The following is a 16,993-nucleotide window of genomic DNA, read 5'->3' as shown; positions in this document are numbered from 1 at the left end:
ACACCACATAATGGATAAGTTGAGCAACTGATGAACACAGAATAAAAGATAGAATGTGGTACTCCAGGTAATTAACTAATGGGGGTGTTTTTAAAGAGTTACCATATTGAAAGTTGAGGTACCATATTGAAAGTTGAGGTACCATATTGAAAGTTGAGGTACCATATTGAAAGTTGAGGTACCATATTGAAAGTTGAGGTACCATATTGAAAGTTGAGGTACCATATTGAAAGTTGAGGTACCATATTGAAAGTTGAGGTGCCGCAGTCAGTGTTTGGCTAACATGTGCTGTGTACAGCACTTCGATGGCAAGCCACATGCCACCTCCGATGGAGATGCTGGAGATTGGGAAATACACGCTGAGATTCGTTTTCTTAATGCTAAAGGCATGAAAATGAATGAAATTCATAGTTAGATCAGAAAAGTGTATGAAGGAAACATTATGAGCAGTGGGAGGCTATGGAAATGGGCGAGAACCTTTAAAGATGACCATACAAATGTGCATGATGATGAACAAAGTGGGTGACACTCAAGTCATTACTGACAATTCAGTGCAGAAAGTTGATGAAAAAGCGAGAGAGAACAGACACTTCACGATTTTGACATCATGCGATGAGTTTCCTCAAGCGTCAAGAAATGTGGTTTATGCAATCATTACAGAATGTTTAAATTGTCAATGTTATGCTCAAGCTGGGTACAAAAAATGCTGACCAAGTTGCATAAAAGCAAACATTTAGCCAGTTCTTTGACTTTCCAAAGAAGTCATACAATGAGGAAGGTGATGGGTTTTTAAGGCAAATTGTAACGGGTAACAAAACATGTGTACTGCATTTTAGGACACGAAGGCAGTGTCGCCTGCGATTCAAGTGCACTGACTTAATGCCCCCCCCCCCCCCCCCCCCCCCACACACACACAGTTTGAACCATGCATTCTAATTTTGTAATTGGCTCAGTGTGAATTGCGAAATGATATGAAATTTTGAAGTACTACAGCAATGTGCAGGGTCCAAGATTGGAACACAAAAATCAATCATACTATCTGCAGGGAATGTGGATTTGGTGTACAATGAGCAGTTAAAAGCATTGTAGAACAGAAAATCTGCACAAAGGGTGCACAAATCAGCTGGGCACTCAAACGTCTACTTTTTCCATGTATTCATTTTTCTTAGCAGTTAACTATATCTGCAGGTGAGTTGTGTTTCTCAGTCCACATTTCACAAACTGCTATAGATTTTTTGTAGTAATTTCCATTTATGCATTTTTAATGGAAGTTCATTTCTGATGGTATGAAGAGCAGTCCTTGTTTTCTTTGATTGGCAAGTGGTGATGGGGGGTGAAGGAGGTCAAGGAGTCCTTTCCAAGCACCTCTTCTAGTAAGAGCAAAAAAACTCATTTTAGGAATTTATTGATTTTTTTTCACTCTGCCCAATTATTTGTTGTTGAAAGATACAAATGCAATCTGAATCACAAAGTTTCATTGACTGGTCTGACACAATAATAGCAAACATGCTACGTATCAATTATCATTAGTATTTTAACATTTATAACTCATTACATTTGTACAAATAACGTATTAAAACTAACTATCAAACTGTTATAAGCACACAGGCTTCATAGTTCACACTTTTGCCTGCATTTTTTCCTTTAGCTCTGAGATAATGAACACAACATGCTTGTTGAAAAGACATTTAAAATTAAAGAGTATAAAGAGAACACAAAAATTTAAAGTTTTTTTGTGAAATATGCAGTATATAAATTAAAATTTAATGTTTCACTCTTGTGTCAGAATGAAACTGACTAAGATTAATTTCCCTTTTAAGATCTATATACTTATAATGCCATTTCATAGAATTGGACTAAAAATTTTAACACCACAGAAACTTCAAAAACAATAACATGTTTGGACAAATCCCCGTATCACTGACATCTTTATAAAAAGAATAATTATTTGAACACAAGATGTAAAATACACAGCAGGAAAACAAACACAAAAAAGGAATACAGAAACTCAATTATAGGAGTGAAAGTCAAGAAATTTCTCTAATAAGTTAATATTCAAGTGAAAGATAAGTATCATCCTCCTCCTCCTCCTCCTCCATGTAATAACAATCTTTTATTTTGACTGAAGAAAGGCACTCAAATCAACAGCATCAAATAATCTCCAATAGCTCTTCAATGTGATTCTTATTCGTGTTTTACTACATGTATTGTAGTAACGGATGTAAGCAAATAACCTGACTAGCAAATGTGATCTTCGTTAGTACTTTCAAATAATCATCATCATCTTCATCAATAATAATAATAATAAAGCAACTGAAATGCAATACACTGTCTCATACTGTCTCCATTTAAACATAAACAAAAATTTAATTAACTTTTACCCACAGAGATTCATAAGTTTGTAAAACACTGTGGAACAAGTTAATAGCAATTCTTCCAAGAAAAAGACAACTAAGGAAATATCTACTGGACGACTGCATTTTAATGTTTCTGCAAACTGTGTGGAACTTGCAGCAAACTATTTTCACTGTTAATAAAATTGTGCATTCCTTCGTAATACAATCATTTTTAATCAGCCTCATCACAGTACATTATTTCAGAGCAGCATTTGTTGGAGCTATTTAGCTTCTTTCTTAACCGAAAAGTACTGACACAATAAAAACTGAGGACACTTCTGTTAACAAAACAGCACCTAAAATGTAGGAACTACAATGAACATACATAAGGCTGAATCGACTAAATCAAATGCAAAAATCTAGGATGTTAAATTAAGACACTGAAAAATAAGCCAGTTTTTAAAACTAACTAATATGAAAGGAGTTTCAGTGGGTGAGACAATATATATATATATATATATATATATATATATATATAGAGAGAGAGAGAGAGAGAGAGAGAGAGAGAGCGCACTGGACTCTTGCAAAAAAAAACCTAGCCTGTGCATTATTTTTATTGCTTACAAGGCAGCAAGGCATAAAAATTCATTACACACAACTATAAATATCAAGAGCTTACAATAATACAACCCATGTAAATAAAAGATGTTTATAAGTGTCATAATGATGGAAATTTAGTGAGGAGTACTTTAAAGTGGCAGTCAAATAAAACATTCAGCTGCAGAAATGAAGAAAGGTACAATGGGATTATAATACAATTCTCAAAATTTTCACAGTCTTCCTTGTAATAAATTACTCCTGAATTAACAAAAAGCACATTATCCAAATGAGGTTATTACAAAAGGCAAAGAAATGGAGAAATCATTTACAGATCTCACATAGTTTACAAATTATAAAACTGATAATGATTTAGTACTTAATGTAAGATACGACCACCATAGCAGTATTTTTGTAACTCAATCGTACCATTGCATTTATCGGAAGAGCTCACAACTGCTATTCCCTTTTGCCTGTTTGTATTATCTTAAAACTGGATGTTCTTATGTCTATATTTAATACTGTTAAAACAAATTCCTTTAAACAAGTCTTACAAAACAAATAATGAGTGGACAAACTCTGGAGAGAGAGCTCTTCTGATGAACCACAAGAGTACCTATATGCAATAACATCTAAATATAATAATATTTAGATAACCATCTTATTTACCATCAAAAAGGCACAATTTTGGTGTATATTCTGGAACTCATGGGGACATAACATTTGAAACATGGAAACAAAAGTTACACCTCTCAGTTACTGTTCAACATGTAATGGAAATAATAGGATGCAAAATACATGCATCAAATATTACAGAAATTTGAATATATGTTGGCTATACATTAGAAGGCCATAATGGGTTGGTTGAAGATGGCTTTGGTTACGTTTTTAGCATCAAATGATTTATGTTTCATTCCCAAATTGTAAAAGAAATCTAAGAAATTATAACATATGCATGGACTAAGAAACTACCAGACAATGTGAATTTTCTAAAAGCACTGTGGTTAATATTCATTTACATATTTAAACTGTCAAACACTGACAAAACAATTATTTAACAAATTAACAGTGGATTGTTCCTTAAATGGAAGAGTGAAGCCAATTCTGTAGCTTCTCTGCCATGTACAACCAATAATCAAATCACTCTGCTAAAAATCTAAAAACATATTGGAAGACAGATTTCCAATTAGAAAAATGGAAGATTAAGCTAGAAAAAATATTACCTTCACCACTCATTTACCATACTACACCTAACACAGTACTGTTTTCCAAAAATATTACGGTTAATACAGTATGTGAGATAATATGTGACTAGAATACAATACTCATGAACGTTCCATCACAATCTCATATTTGGATATTTGGGGTCTCTAGACATACATTGGCATTTAAAGATGTGATCTGTAATGCTCCAGCAAAAGAGAGAGAGAGAGAGAGAGAGAGAGAGAGAGAGAGAGAGAGAGAGAGAGAGAGAGGGGGGGGGGGGGGGGGTTGATGGGTAATGAGGAAGTAGGTAGGAGAAGATGGCTTTGGTTACATTTTTAGCGTCAAATGATTTATGTTTCATTCCCAAATTGTAAAAGAAATTTAAGAATTTAGAATAATTTGGGGGGGGGGGGGGGGGGGCAGGAAGGAAAAAGGCAATTCTGTCCAGACTAACCCCATCCAAACTGTATGGGAAAATCATTCAATTTACTTCAAACTAAGTTATCACTAGTGTAATAACTGAATTGCATCTCCTGATCATAGTCCATTTTGTACAAGCACAGTACAGGACCCATGGTCTTCAGATTTCTGATGTTTTTAAAGTACTTTATTTTATGAAATACACAAAAATGATATCCCTCTGAAAACAGGAATCCTAATGTTGTTACATAACCTATAATTATTTTAACACCCAAGTCAATACCATTCAGTTGCACAAAAAGGATTTGCACCTAGACGAACTGTGTAAGAGTGGAAATAATTTATTCATTCAAAAACCAAAAGATACCGTTATCCAAATTCCTTTATGATTACCAGGGAAATAAATTGTTACAAATATCAGATGACGTGGTAAATGAAGGTGTTATATAATGAACAAGTTATTTATATTTAGTGACTCGAACCTACTACTGTCAAGATTTCACTATCATTGGGAGGTTTGTGACCCACAATAGGTTTTCAGGGAACCAGTGGGAATTCGCTGTATGTTAAGGCTATGTACAAAATGTCTAACTGCTTTGTGCAAAAACTTCCACACTGTATCTAAGAGGATCAATTCAACTATCACACGAGACATTAATTTGCATGTAATGATAAAGGGCTTGTAATTTGGAATAATTTACCAAAAATTTCATTTGTAATCACAAATACAATCCAAGCTCTTTTTTGAAAATATAAATCATAAACGAAAATACGGGATCACTGTTTCTTTCATTACCACTGAGACACCGAGGCCCCACATCAAAATACTTCAGTTGAGTACATAAATTAAAATAACCATACATTAATGTCTCACTCTGGATGGGGAATGGAGTACCAACCACAATTAGTAGCGTGATCACTGATGGAAAAAAGACAAAAATCAGCAATCACTGATATTGCAACTGAAGTGTGTGTCTTACTTTACTATGTGAAAAATGCAAGCTGCCAGAACCCACAAGTAAAATATTGCGTTACTAATAATTTTTGCTGAACAGTTTTAACATATGTTCTCATATTGGATACTCTGAAATACATAACGGACAGAAGAAACTGTTAGACTATAAGCTTTAGTATATCTGACAGCATAGTACTACATGAACTACTACTTTGGCAGTGTATTCTTTATAATATTCCAGTATAAGGCTGAAAACTTGCCCCCCCCCCCCCAACACACACACACACACACACACACACACACACACACACACACACACACACAGACACAGACAGACAGAGGGGGGGGGGGAAGGGAGGGAGAGGGAGAGGGAGAGGGAGAGAGAGAGAGAGAGAGAGAGAGAGAGAGTGAGATATGGGGGGGGGGGGGGGCTGATGACAGTTTTAAACTGAAAAGAAATAAACACCATAGAAGATGCATTGAGTGTGTGTCCAGGTATGTGGTATCATCTAAAGTCCAAAATGCTTGTGCCCTGAAAATCGCCCGAAGTATGAAACAAGCACCAAGAGTTTTGTGCTATCTTCAGACCATATTATACAGCAGAAAAATAGTGTGACAACAGTATAGACAAGCCTATCTATGTCCACTGTTTCTCAGTCATAGTTGTTCGATTCTATTTACCTCTCTTTATTTGTGGTCTTGTGGGACTTTAATGGTCTCTTATTATTCTCCTTTTAATGTCTACATGTTGCTCCATTGCCACTTTCCAGTCAAGCATTTAACTATCAATATTCATTTGACGTTTCATTATAAATTGTTACTACGCATGTTACGCGTTTCGGGATTACACCCATCTTCAGACATCACAAACTTCAACTCCTTCCAAACCAACAGTTTCTTTATTGCGGCCTTGCTAAATCACATACCTGCAATAATTATTAACTGAGAAATAGCTGACAAATGCTCACTGTTTATAAATTAGACATTATGAAAACACAAACAGAAGTGTTTTCTTTTGAAACTGTGCCAAAGTCAACTCATTAGCAGTAACAATTCCATAACAGGCTTTCTTGTTAACCATTAAAAAGGAATAATATGTATAACATTTACACAAATGACATCATTTGGCAGCTAACGTGGAGGTCCAATTACAAAGATGTTTCATTTTTGAACAGTTGGAAATAAAGCAAAGACAACTAGAATATTTATATTCACCACATCAACATGGAACTAATATGTCAACTACAGCATCTTAAAGCAAATGTTAGGACAAGCACTACAGGCACTCATTACAGTGTTTGCTTAAAGGAATAGTATCTGGATTCAACAGCAAATCAAATTACACCAACAGTCTACATCATCACAAAACCGTCAAATAGCGATATGATTTACATCAATAAGGTATGTACTGGACAAATCTAAAATGTGACTGCATTTACTGCTGTCATATTTCAGTGTTCATGAAAACTTATTACAATTTAAACCGAGAATATTTTACACGAGTATTATTAGCAGCTGTTTGATAAATTTGGTGGCCAGTGGTGGAATTCAAAATGTACAGTAATTACTTGATTCACAAACTGCTTTCAAATTGTAAATTGCAACTGCTTGTAACTATCCACATCCTTAACAAACACTGGACAGGGAGAAGGAAAGGCAGCTTTTGACTAGTGGCATCTTAGGTCTCGGGGGTTGGCGGGCACATAAGAATTCAGGTACAGGAAATGTGCTGCTATAAATAAATACTTTGTAGTAGGAGTGTGGCATTGGTTCACAATAGCTAATTCTGTGACAGTACATCACAAATTAACTTGGTTTTACACTGACAAGAACAACGAGAGGCTATCTAGTTTGTGACAGACTAAGTATGTACACAGAACAGAAGGAATAGGAGACAAAAAGAAATCAGTGACAGAAAAATTTACAAATAAAGTAGTACCAAATAAACTTAAATTTTGTTGTCAATTGAGAACTGCAATAAACTACATAATAAACTGTTTAAATACATCAAGAAAGGAACAGAAGATTTGTTAGAGAAGAAGGTACAGTAAAATTAAGTGGTAATTGCAGCATACTATATAATTAATGAGAGAGTATTATTGCAATCAATGGTTTAGATAAGTGGAACATGTGTGTGGTTGTTTTTTACTATTACCAGAATGCCTGTTAATAAGAAACACAAAGTAAGTTGTACAACAGAACCAGACTGACACGGAATAATTAAAATCCTACAAATATTTATAACTGTGGCTTAGTTTTTATAATATTTTATATTTTATCTCTGAAACATGCAGTCAATGCTGGATTGGGGGTGGTGGATAGTTTTAATTTTGAATAACTTACTTTGTATCATGACGAGAAATAGGATCTTGCCTTACTGACAAAAACAGAAGAGAAGAAGAATTTAGCAAAGTGATGTCATTGTTTATAGACACTAAATCTGTCTTTACTGTGGAACAGGCACAAGCAATGAAAAATTCTGATTTTATTTAAAATAAGACAAATGGCAGCTTTCCAAAGGAACAGGAATCACAACGAACTCTCAGGAAAACTAAATCACTGGCAGAGTTCATATCACACAATATGCACTGGACAGCAAATACAAATTACTAATTATTCTGATCAGAAGGAAGTTTATATCACAGTCTGAGGCACACGAAACACAAATTAGGAACGTGGCTTACACATTTAGGTGGTATGTGTGTACATGCTCAATAGGGGCACAGTCTACAAACAAAACTATTAAACACTGTACACATTGGCAGAGAATCAAGAATGGAATATAATACACAAACAAGGAAAAATCACCACTCTCAGAATAGAAGGGGCATTGAACAGCATGCAGGCATACAAAAAGGAAGGAATATTATCAGTTAAGCAATATTCTGTCCTTGGTATTTGTTTGCCCTCTTATTCAGCTGTTTTTCTACCAGATGGGTTGTGATCCAACCTCATTCACATCTTACAATATTAAGTTTAGATGACAAACACCCAAAGTAATCTTCTTCCATTATACTAAGAACCTTTTAATTTATTGGATTTATGAGTAGAATATTTGGAAGATATTTTAACAGCTAATTTAAACCAAAGGTTCTTATATAATAAAGTCAAACAAAATACTTTTCAGTATAAGCAAAGGACAGAACCCTCTTACGGGCTGGGAAAAATGAGAATTACAATACAGTGAAAACACACTTTAAAGTTGGACTGGGGAATAAGAGGAGGCTGATCTCTTTAAACTCCACTTCTCAAGTTTACTGCTTTGTCCAGTACACTTCATTTCAGTAAGTCACAACACGAGTTCCACTTTTTAATGTACTTATATTGACTCATATTACATGTACGAAGTATCAATATTTACCACAACAAAATGGAATATATGTTAAAAATACTAAGTAACTGAATGAAGACAAAACCCTCAAGCAGTCATCAACTTCATGAGCACACAGCAAATTATGTTTCAAAATCAAGATGTGCCCAGAACAACACACAGATTTTCACAGCTGATTATTTCTTGCTGCTTTTAAGGTGTAATAGTGTCCTGACTGGTTGTGCTCGAGTGTCTACATCCTTTACTGAATGTTATTTTACCAAATCTTTTTTTTCCATAAGCTTTATTTTTGGTTGACATTAAAGGAAAATGCTGTAAATATTTATAACTAAGGAAAATTGCTACAGTATTTGCATTCCTGACTTCTAAAAGAAAGCCTCTGCACTATATAATGGACCAAATGCATGTACACAGACCAGGAGGAATAGAACGTGTGGGAGTGACTGGTGAAAGAATAATTTACAAAGAAGGTTGTAACAAATAAAACTTAGATTTTACAGCCATTGGGAAACTACACAATCCACATAAATAACTGTAGGAGTACCTCAACAGGCAATTTCCTCTGACTGTGCTACAGCACACAAAGAAAAATACACACAGCATTTTAAATGCAAATAGTGTAAAGAGTTTAATAATACAAGTTAAATAGTGTAAAGAGTGAAATAACACAAGTTAAATGCCAAAATATTTAAGGATGAGAGTGTATGTCATCTTTGTATTTCTGTTAAGTTTGAGTTCAGTGAAATCAAGTGCAGTTAATTATAGCCATTATGTAGACAAATGCTGTATATGCCACAGAAGTTCTAAGAAACCTAACTTGTCAGATTTCCACGGAAGACGGAACATAAGAAACAAACTATCAAAGAAGCTTCTTCACATTTCTTTAACAAGTTACACACTTCAAATAGCTTTAAAAAAGTTAAATTGGCAGTTCTAAAAGTGACTGCTCTCTGACATAATGCTGTTGTATTTATGGGTTCACAACATATGGAAGATTGTGATGAAACTCCATCAGTTATCAGTTGCATTATAACATAAAAATGAGCAAAAGGAAAAAAATCCCTGAATTCTAAATGCTATTACACTGAAGAGAAAAAAAGGTGTGAACATTCCTAAAATTTTGCAGTTATAAATTAGATTTCTCTCTGTCCCTCAATACCATGTATACAAAATGATTGCCTTTTGGTGAACACAACTTTATTGCTTCAAGAGGTATTACCAGTTTGTAAAAAAATTATTTACAGTAATTCAGCAACAGGATTTAACTTTTCACTTTGTTTTCTTTATATGGCATTTTCATGTTTTAACATTATTGTCATAAATATAAACACTAAAAATAAAAACAAATTATATATATATAGAATTCACTTCAAAATTCCAATAAAATTCTAAACGATGATTCTGTAAATAAATGAGGTAAACAAAATTCAAAACATACATCTACAGTTCAGTTACACAATTACATTCCCTACATCAACAGAATATCCTTGGACAGGATGCACAATTTTATAATTTCACTTACGTATTAGAAACAGTAACCTTTTAGAAATGCAGATATTATGCAATGCTGGAAATGTACAAATGTAAAAATGAATGGTGCTGGCTCATATCCAATTGTGCTATTCAGCGCAAGTCACATAACTGCAGCTTTTCAGGAAAAAATGTGGTAAATTTTTCCTTTGATACTGGAACTGCATATAGAGGTTACCAAAAGATATACATCCCTGAGCTTAGCTTGAGTAGGCTGTGGCACTGGTATACATGCTCTGACAATGTATGTCGACATATACATTCCTGAATGTTACTGACAGAGCTGGGGAAGAGTTGCAGAATCTCACATGTTAACCACATCCTACTGCCCCTCAGAATGGTTACATTTACAGATAAGATAAAGTTTTTTTTTTTTATTTACAAAAATCTTCTGTGCAAGCATTGTAAAAAATAATGTACGAGACAGCGTCCATTCTCTGTGACAATAATTTACATAGCCATCGTGACACAAATTTCCATGCTTCTATTAACTAAAGAGGGTCTTAATTCCAAGCATATCATTACATGGCTGAAATTCTGAATTCAAACATTCAGAGAGAGCAGAAGGAGCACCAGAGAAGATAGTGCAACTATGCGATTGTTACCAACCTCTGTGTAGACAGGTAGTTCATGCTCCAATGATCGAAAGTGGTTGACCAGAATGATAAGCACTGAATGAACACAACTCAGGATCAAATGAAGTGCGTCAAAACAGCCTAGGCCTGGAAAAACAAATAAATGTGTAAGTGGAAAATAATATTAAAAACTAAAGCAAATGAAACACAAATGCAGAATATCCATGACAAATATCTAAATACCACTGGTCAATTGCATTTTTTGTTACAAAGAATGTGAATGGCGTTCTTAGCTGTTGAATTTGAAAATTAAATTTGTTTTTGCCTATTGGGCTCAGATTTCATGTACAGTACCCTCTATCTACAACAAAAACTTAAAAATTCTGCATTTTGGTTACTTTGGAATTACTTAATTTGCTTTTATTTATTTTTTGCATATGTAACTGTTAGCAGACACGCAAAATACATACAAGGAATTCCATACATGATCTCAGGATACAATGGAGACCGATGGGTCATCCTCACATTGTATCACGTCATGTTGCTCTGCTGCATCACTCTCAGTAGTGGAAAAGCTCTGACCCTGTGAAGTGCATTCCTGTATGTTTGTGTTTTGAGTGATTTTAGAAGAAATGCCTCATACCTGTGTAAATAACCCAAATTCTATTTGTTATATCTGTAGTGACTTAACTCTGGAATCACAAAAACAAAAACTTAATCCTCTTGTAAAAAAAGTTATGAACTTTATTTTGGGTGCAAGGTTGGCAAACAAGACAAAAATGGGTCCCCTACAAATGCTGTTTGACATGTGTTGCACTCTTTAACAGGCTATTTAACAGGATAATGATGGATATCCTTTGGTGTCCCCATGATTTGGAGGAAATCAATGGGTCACTTAACAGACTTAAGTTTGTGTAACAGAAATAGCTGGAATCGCCTCTAAAATAAGGAAAAGTGTGCAGTGTCCTAATTTACTACCTGCTTTAAGACCTACATATCACCACGAAGAAATGCCGGAACCAGTGCCTCCTGACAATGTGACAGTGAATGAAGAGGAATACTGAAGACAGAGAAGGAGATACACTGACTCAACATTTAATGACCCCCTGTGAATCAAATGAGCCATTTTTTCTCAGGGCGGCCTCAACGATCTTATTCATGATTTAAATTTGTCAAAGAAACAGGCTAACCTTCTAGCTTTATGATTAAAAGAAAGGAATCTTCTTCTTCCTGGTATGAAATTGAATGGTTATTGTGCCTGCCATCTTCCTTTTCCTTAACATTTCTCCAAAGAAGGTGACATGGTTTGTTTTAATGACATTGAATACACTATGGACACTTTTGTCCACGGTTTCCATGTGAGTGAGTGGCATTTGTTCATAGATTGTAGCAAACTTTGTCTGAAAGCAGTACTTCTCCACAAAGGGAGGAATTTCCTTCTCTTCCGATAGCTCAAGCATTTAATATGAAGGAAACACATGAGGACTCTGAACTGCTATTCACATATATCCAATATGAGAAATATAAATAGTGTATATGTGTAGATCTCACAGTTATTTCAATTCTACTCTGTTTGCAGCTCAGGTATACAAATCACTGCTGCTTTATACGCAAGTGGGACAGCAGAGATGGAAAAAACCACCATTCTGATAAAAAAAATGACCTGCTTGGAAAAAAAACTGCTACATGGAGAGAAGAATATGGTGAAGACTCCTCATGTTAACCCAAAAAATATTTATCTACCTCTACTGCATATTAAATTGTGTCCTACAAAAAACTTCGTGAAAGCCATGGACAAAACATCCCATGGGTTCATGTATTTGAGAAATAAGTTCCCAAAGATCAGTGAAGCAAAAATTACGGAGCGAATATTTGTAAGGATGCAAATAAGGGAATTAATGGCTGATGAAAATTTCCCCGACTTTTTTTGAGTCAACTTGAAAAAACAACATGGCTGTCTTTCATAAATATTTGTAAGAACTTTTCAGGCAACCATAAGGCAGGAAACTATCACAATATTGTACAAGAACTAATGAGATCATATCACTATATGGGCTGTAACATGTCAATTAAGATACATTGCTTGAATGATCATTTGAACTACTTCTGGATAACCTTGGTGCTAGTGACAAACATGATGAATGGTTCCACTAGGACATTTCTCAAATGCAAGAACATTATCAAAGGATCAGGAGAACTGCAAAATGTCTGACTAACTACTGTTGGTCCTTATGAAGAGATGTTCCTGAGGCAAAATATCATAGGCAATCAGGGGAAAACATTATCAGGTATGTTTATTCACTTTTCTTTACTCTTATGTTGCTCATTTCTTTGAATAACTACTGACAAAATTTTTTTGTTCTCCTTTTGCAAGAAACATATAATGCCATAATACATCAGGTGACATAAGCAGTTACTGAAACCAGTATTACATGGGAACTACGACCGACACAGAAATTCTGAAATTAAATCTGTATTCAGGGATGAAGTATCTTCCAGAAACAGCGTGTTTCTGCAGATGTAAAAACTTTTACAGTGGTAGAACGATGAACACTACCTGTGATGACTCGCTATCTGGTCTTCCTGAATTGAACAATTATTATCTGGAGTGGTAATGACAAGAATATACTTACCTCAAACTACAATTACAGCTTTTAATATGTTCCGACAAAGTAGAGCTTCAAAGTAACTTAAAGCTACCAAATTGGTTCCAGAAGCTGTGGCACCCATGCCCATATTTTGAGTTTACAATGTGACCAAGTTTGACTGCCATTCCTTTCACCCAGTCTATTCATGTTTTCAAATGCTCAGTAAAATTTCATTTAAGTTCATGGCGATGCAAGCTAGTGCATCCTCTTCTCACTTTCCTTTGAGTAGAGTAACATAAAATTCCTCTATCGAAGTACACATATTTCTGAATGTCTCTCAGCAAATATCGCAACCTCACTATCTTCACCCTCTCTGAAATATTCTCAATTTTATCACTGTTGCATTCATATCTGAACAGAATTATTGAATCAGTAATATGTGATCAGACAGATGAACAGGCAGGAGGGAGGGGGGGGGGGGGGAAGGGGGAATTTGGGGGAGGGTGGAAAGCTGGAAAGGGTTGGGTGGAAAGGTGGGTGGAAAAGTGGGGAGGGCAATCCACCCAGAGCATCAAATTACTAATAAACTTTTGTAAAATCATAGCCATAGTAGGCAAATTGATCCACAAAGTTTTCATCGGTGGCTCTGTGCACATGCTATATTAGCAGCCAAAAACAACGAAGTCAATGCTATCAATTTCAGAATTGAAAACTAAATACCAGTTGAAGCAACAACATATCATTAACATAATGCATTAAGATGAAGTTATCTTATGCAGCTGAATTCTTGAATTCACTAGATTTGCCTGGCACGTTACTGCATGTTTTAACATCGAAAATTGGCATGCCTGTCATTCTTCTCCGAAACATAAATCCAAACATGACTTTGCAAAGTTACCGGGCTCCCCACCTTTTCCATCCTCCCTCCCCACCCTCCCCCCCCCCCCCACCTTTCCACCCTCCCTCATCACCTTTCCAGCCTCCCTCCCCACCTTTCCACCCAACCCTTTCCAGGTTTCCACCATCCCCCAAACTCCCCCCCCCCCCCCCCTGCCTGTTCATGCAACAGTGATAAAATTGAGAATATTTCAGAGAGGATAAAGATGGTGAGGTTGCAATATTTAATCCAACAACTGTTTTATGAAATTTTCAGCAGATCCATCACACTGTAGTTGTTCATGCATATCAATCTTTGCAGCTAATTTTTTTTACATGACACCATAAAACATGACTTGTGACATGCATCATCTTCATCAGTAGCTGCTGAATTCAGTAAGTGGTTCAGTTTGTCATAAAGCGTCTGATAATAAAAATGAGTGCACCACTGTAGAGTTGTTTATTTCCTCTCAAATCACTGAGTGTATGTGAAGTGCTAACGCTTTTTTGTACACCATAGTACATTCATTCCATATAATGACTTAACATGATTGGAGTACTTTATTATTCCATAATTTTTGTTGATATTGCAGGTACGTGTTCCAGCGATTTGCAGATTCAACAGCAATTTCAGAGCTGAATGTGCTGTTTGGTCACAATCAAAAAGAGGTGCTGCAATACGAGATGATGCAATGGCCAGTGAAGTATTTTTTGTGATTGTATGGTTCCCAAAATAGGGGAAATGAGAAAACTTTTGCCTGTGCCTGTGGGTGCATCTAGAAAATACAATCCCATGTTTTGGCTTTTAACTTCATGCATAATTGTCTTACTATGCACTGTTCTGGTATCAATTTAGGAAGATTTTTACCCAATTCATCAATATCAAAGTATATTTCTTGTTGCAAATTATGACTGAAAAAACTGCAGATATGTTTGGCTAGCCCTTGCCAACCATACCTTTGATTTGTTAGTGATTGCCAAACATATGTCTTCAATCAAAACCAATGCATTATTACAGGTTTAATGGACACTGAATGTCTGGATTTTATTTGTAGGATGTGAACGACATAGGATATCTTTAGTCATGTAGTCTCTGAATTTTTTTTCTGCAGATCTTTTGGCTTGGATGGGAAACACGCTGTCAAAATGATCGAAAATAATGTGCGTATTTTCTATGGTTGGGCAGTACGCAATCAGTCAGTGAAATGCCTCATGTGCATAGTTCTCCAGAAGATTCAACCTGTGGCCAGCTTCACAATAATTAGAGCATACTTGATCATTTACTGTTCTCAGTTCTTGGAAGGATGTCGGTCAAAATACTTTGATTAACAATAATCTCAAGTAAGAGAATTCTTTACTAATTTGTTGAATAATGTGCAGAAGATCTGAACATTGGCAAAGATACAATGAAACTTGTTTGCTGATGTATTCAATGTGATATGTTAGCACTTCACAGTAAAGTAGCATAAGCAAACATATCATACCCGCACAATGAAAAAAATAAATAAATAAATAAAATAAAATGCAGTAAACATTTTTGGCAGTGGTGACAATGCTCTTGCACTTTCATTTTCTGATGCGAAGTGCATGTGCTATCCGTTTCCAAGGTGTGCTAATAAATGAACAACTGAAGGATGTCACTGATGGACTGAAAATAAATAAATAAATAAATAAAAATAAAAATTTGCCATACTGCTTTGTTGCTACTGATGTAGCATTCCAGGTGATATACTAAATTTCACTGACAGATGCTGTTGCATTCTCACTCCATAAACTGACATACCACTTCCTTTGTTTGCAAATTTACTTGATCAATTTGCAATGCTCAACTGTGCCTTGTATGCTTTCGAGAGCACAGCCCAACAATTAGCTTCAATGCCACTGTTTTGAGCTTCCAAATTGATGGATTTGATGCCATCTTCAGATGATTGTCGATGATAGAGTGGATATCTGTCATTACAAATAATAGGCTTGGCAAGTCAGTCTCTGTGTTATTATTTTGTCCATTCCCTATCAAACATGCATGGTGAATTATTGTTGAGTAAGCCATATGGACCTTGAATAATGTTTTTGGTGACAACGGCAAATAAGCCTGGATCAGTGTCGACATCTGCCAAGATGACTGTCAGTTTGATGTGATGTGACTTTTTCAATCAACCAAATCAAAATGTGTGCATGTGGCAATCCTCTCCTTTGCCATCCAATGGAATGCACCCACCAGTGGGTATTCCCAAAATTTGTTGCTTGACAAAGAAAAGCATTAAATATTTTAATTTTTGTTTGAGCACCATCTGCGGGAATACCATGACAATCCAATGACAATCTAACAGTTAATAAGGTTCTTTTATTTTGTTCCATGTAGGATTGCACATGAATGTCATTCAAAAAAATTAGACAGTCATACCTACAAACATATTTCATTCCATCTTGAGTGTATTAACGCATGAGCTCTGGCTCTATAAATGTGGATATGGTATAACCTTGTGTTTTTGTCAGCCAATCACAGCTCATGTCACGTGATGGCCCCAACCAATGACAGCTGATATTCAGAGCATAATGTAGTCAGCATATAGCAACAT

The 16,993-nt window shown here is 35.4% G+C and overlaps 1 protein-coding gene across 2 annotated transcripts in view; it reads right to left on the bottom strand.

The window, feature by feature from the left end:
* Nucleotides 1-1,301: 1,301 nt before the first annotated feature.
* Nucleotides 1,302-16,993, bottom strand: part of LOC126189533 (ribosomal protein S6 kinase beta-1) — a 187,065-nt gene continuing 171,373 nt past the window's right edge. The window contains exons 12-13 of one of the 2 annotated variants that reach the window (XR_007538040.1): nucleotides 10,985-11,097; nucleotides 1,302-1,370 (exon numbers count right to left, since the gene is read on the bottom strand). Coding sequence is in view for 1 of the 2 variants with exons in the window: in XM_049930950.1 (XP_049786907.1) it covers nucleotides 11,092-11,097 (6 nt within the window). In the remaining variant the exon portion in view is untranslated. Of the gene's footprint in view, nucleotides 1,371-5,906; nucleotides 11,098-16,993 lie in introns of those variants that run through there. The other variant, XM_049930950.1, reaches the window with a different exon arrangement.

Source organism: Schistocerca cancellata, chromosome 1 (genome assembly GCF_023864275.1).
Source record: "Schistocerca cancellata isolate TAMUIC-IGC-003103 chromosome 1, iqSchCanc2.1, whole genome shotgun sequence".
Lineage (NCBI taxonomy): Eukaryota > Metazoa > Arthropoda > Insecta > Orthoptera > Acrididae > Schistocerca > Schistocerca cancellata.
The sequence above is the reverse complement of the archived record's forward strand: the minus strand, read 5'-3'. Positions and strand labels throughout refer to the sequence as shown.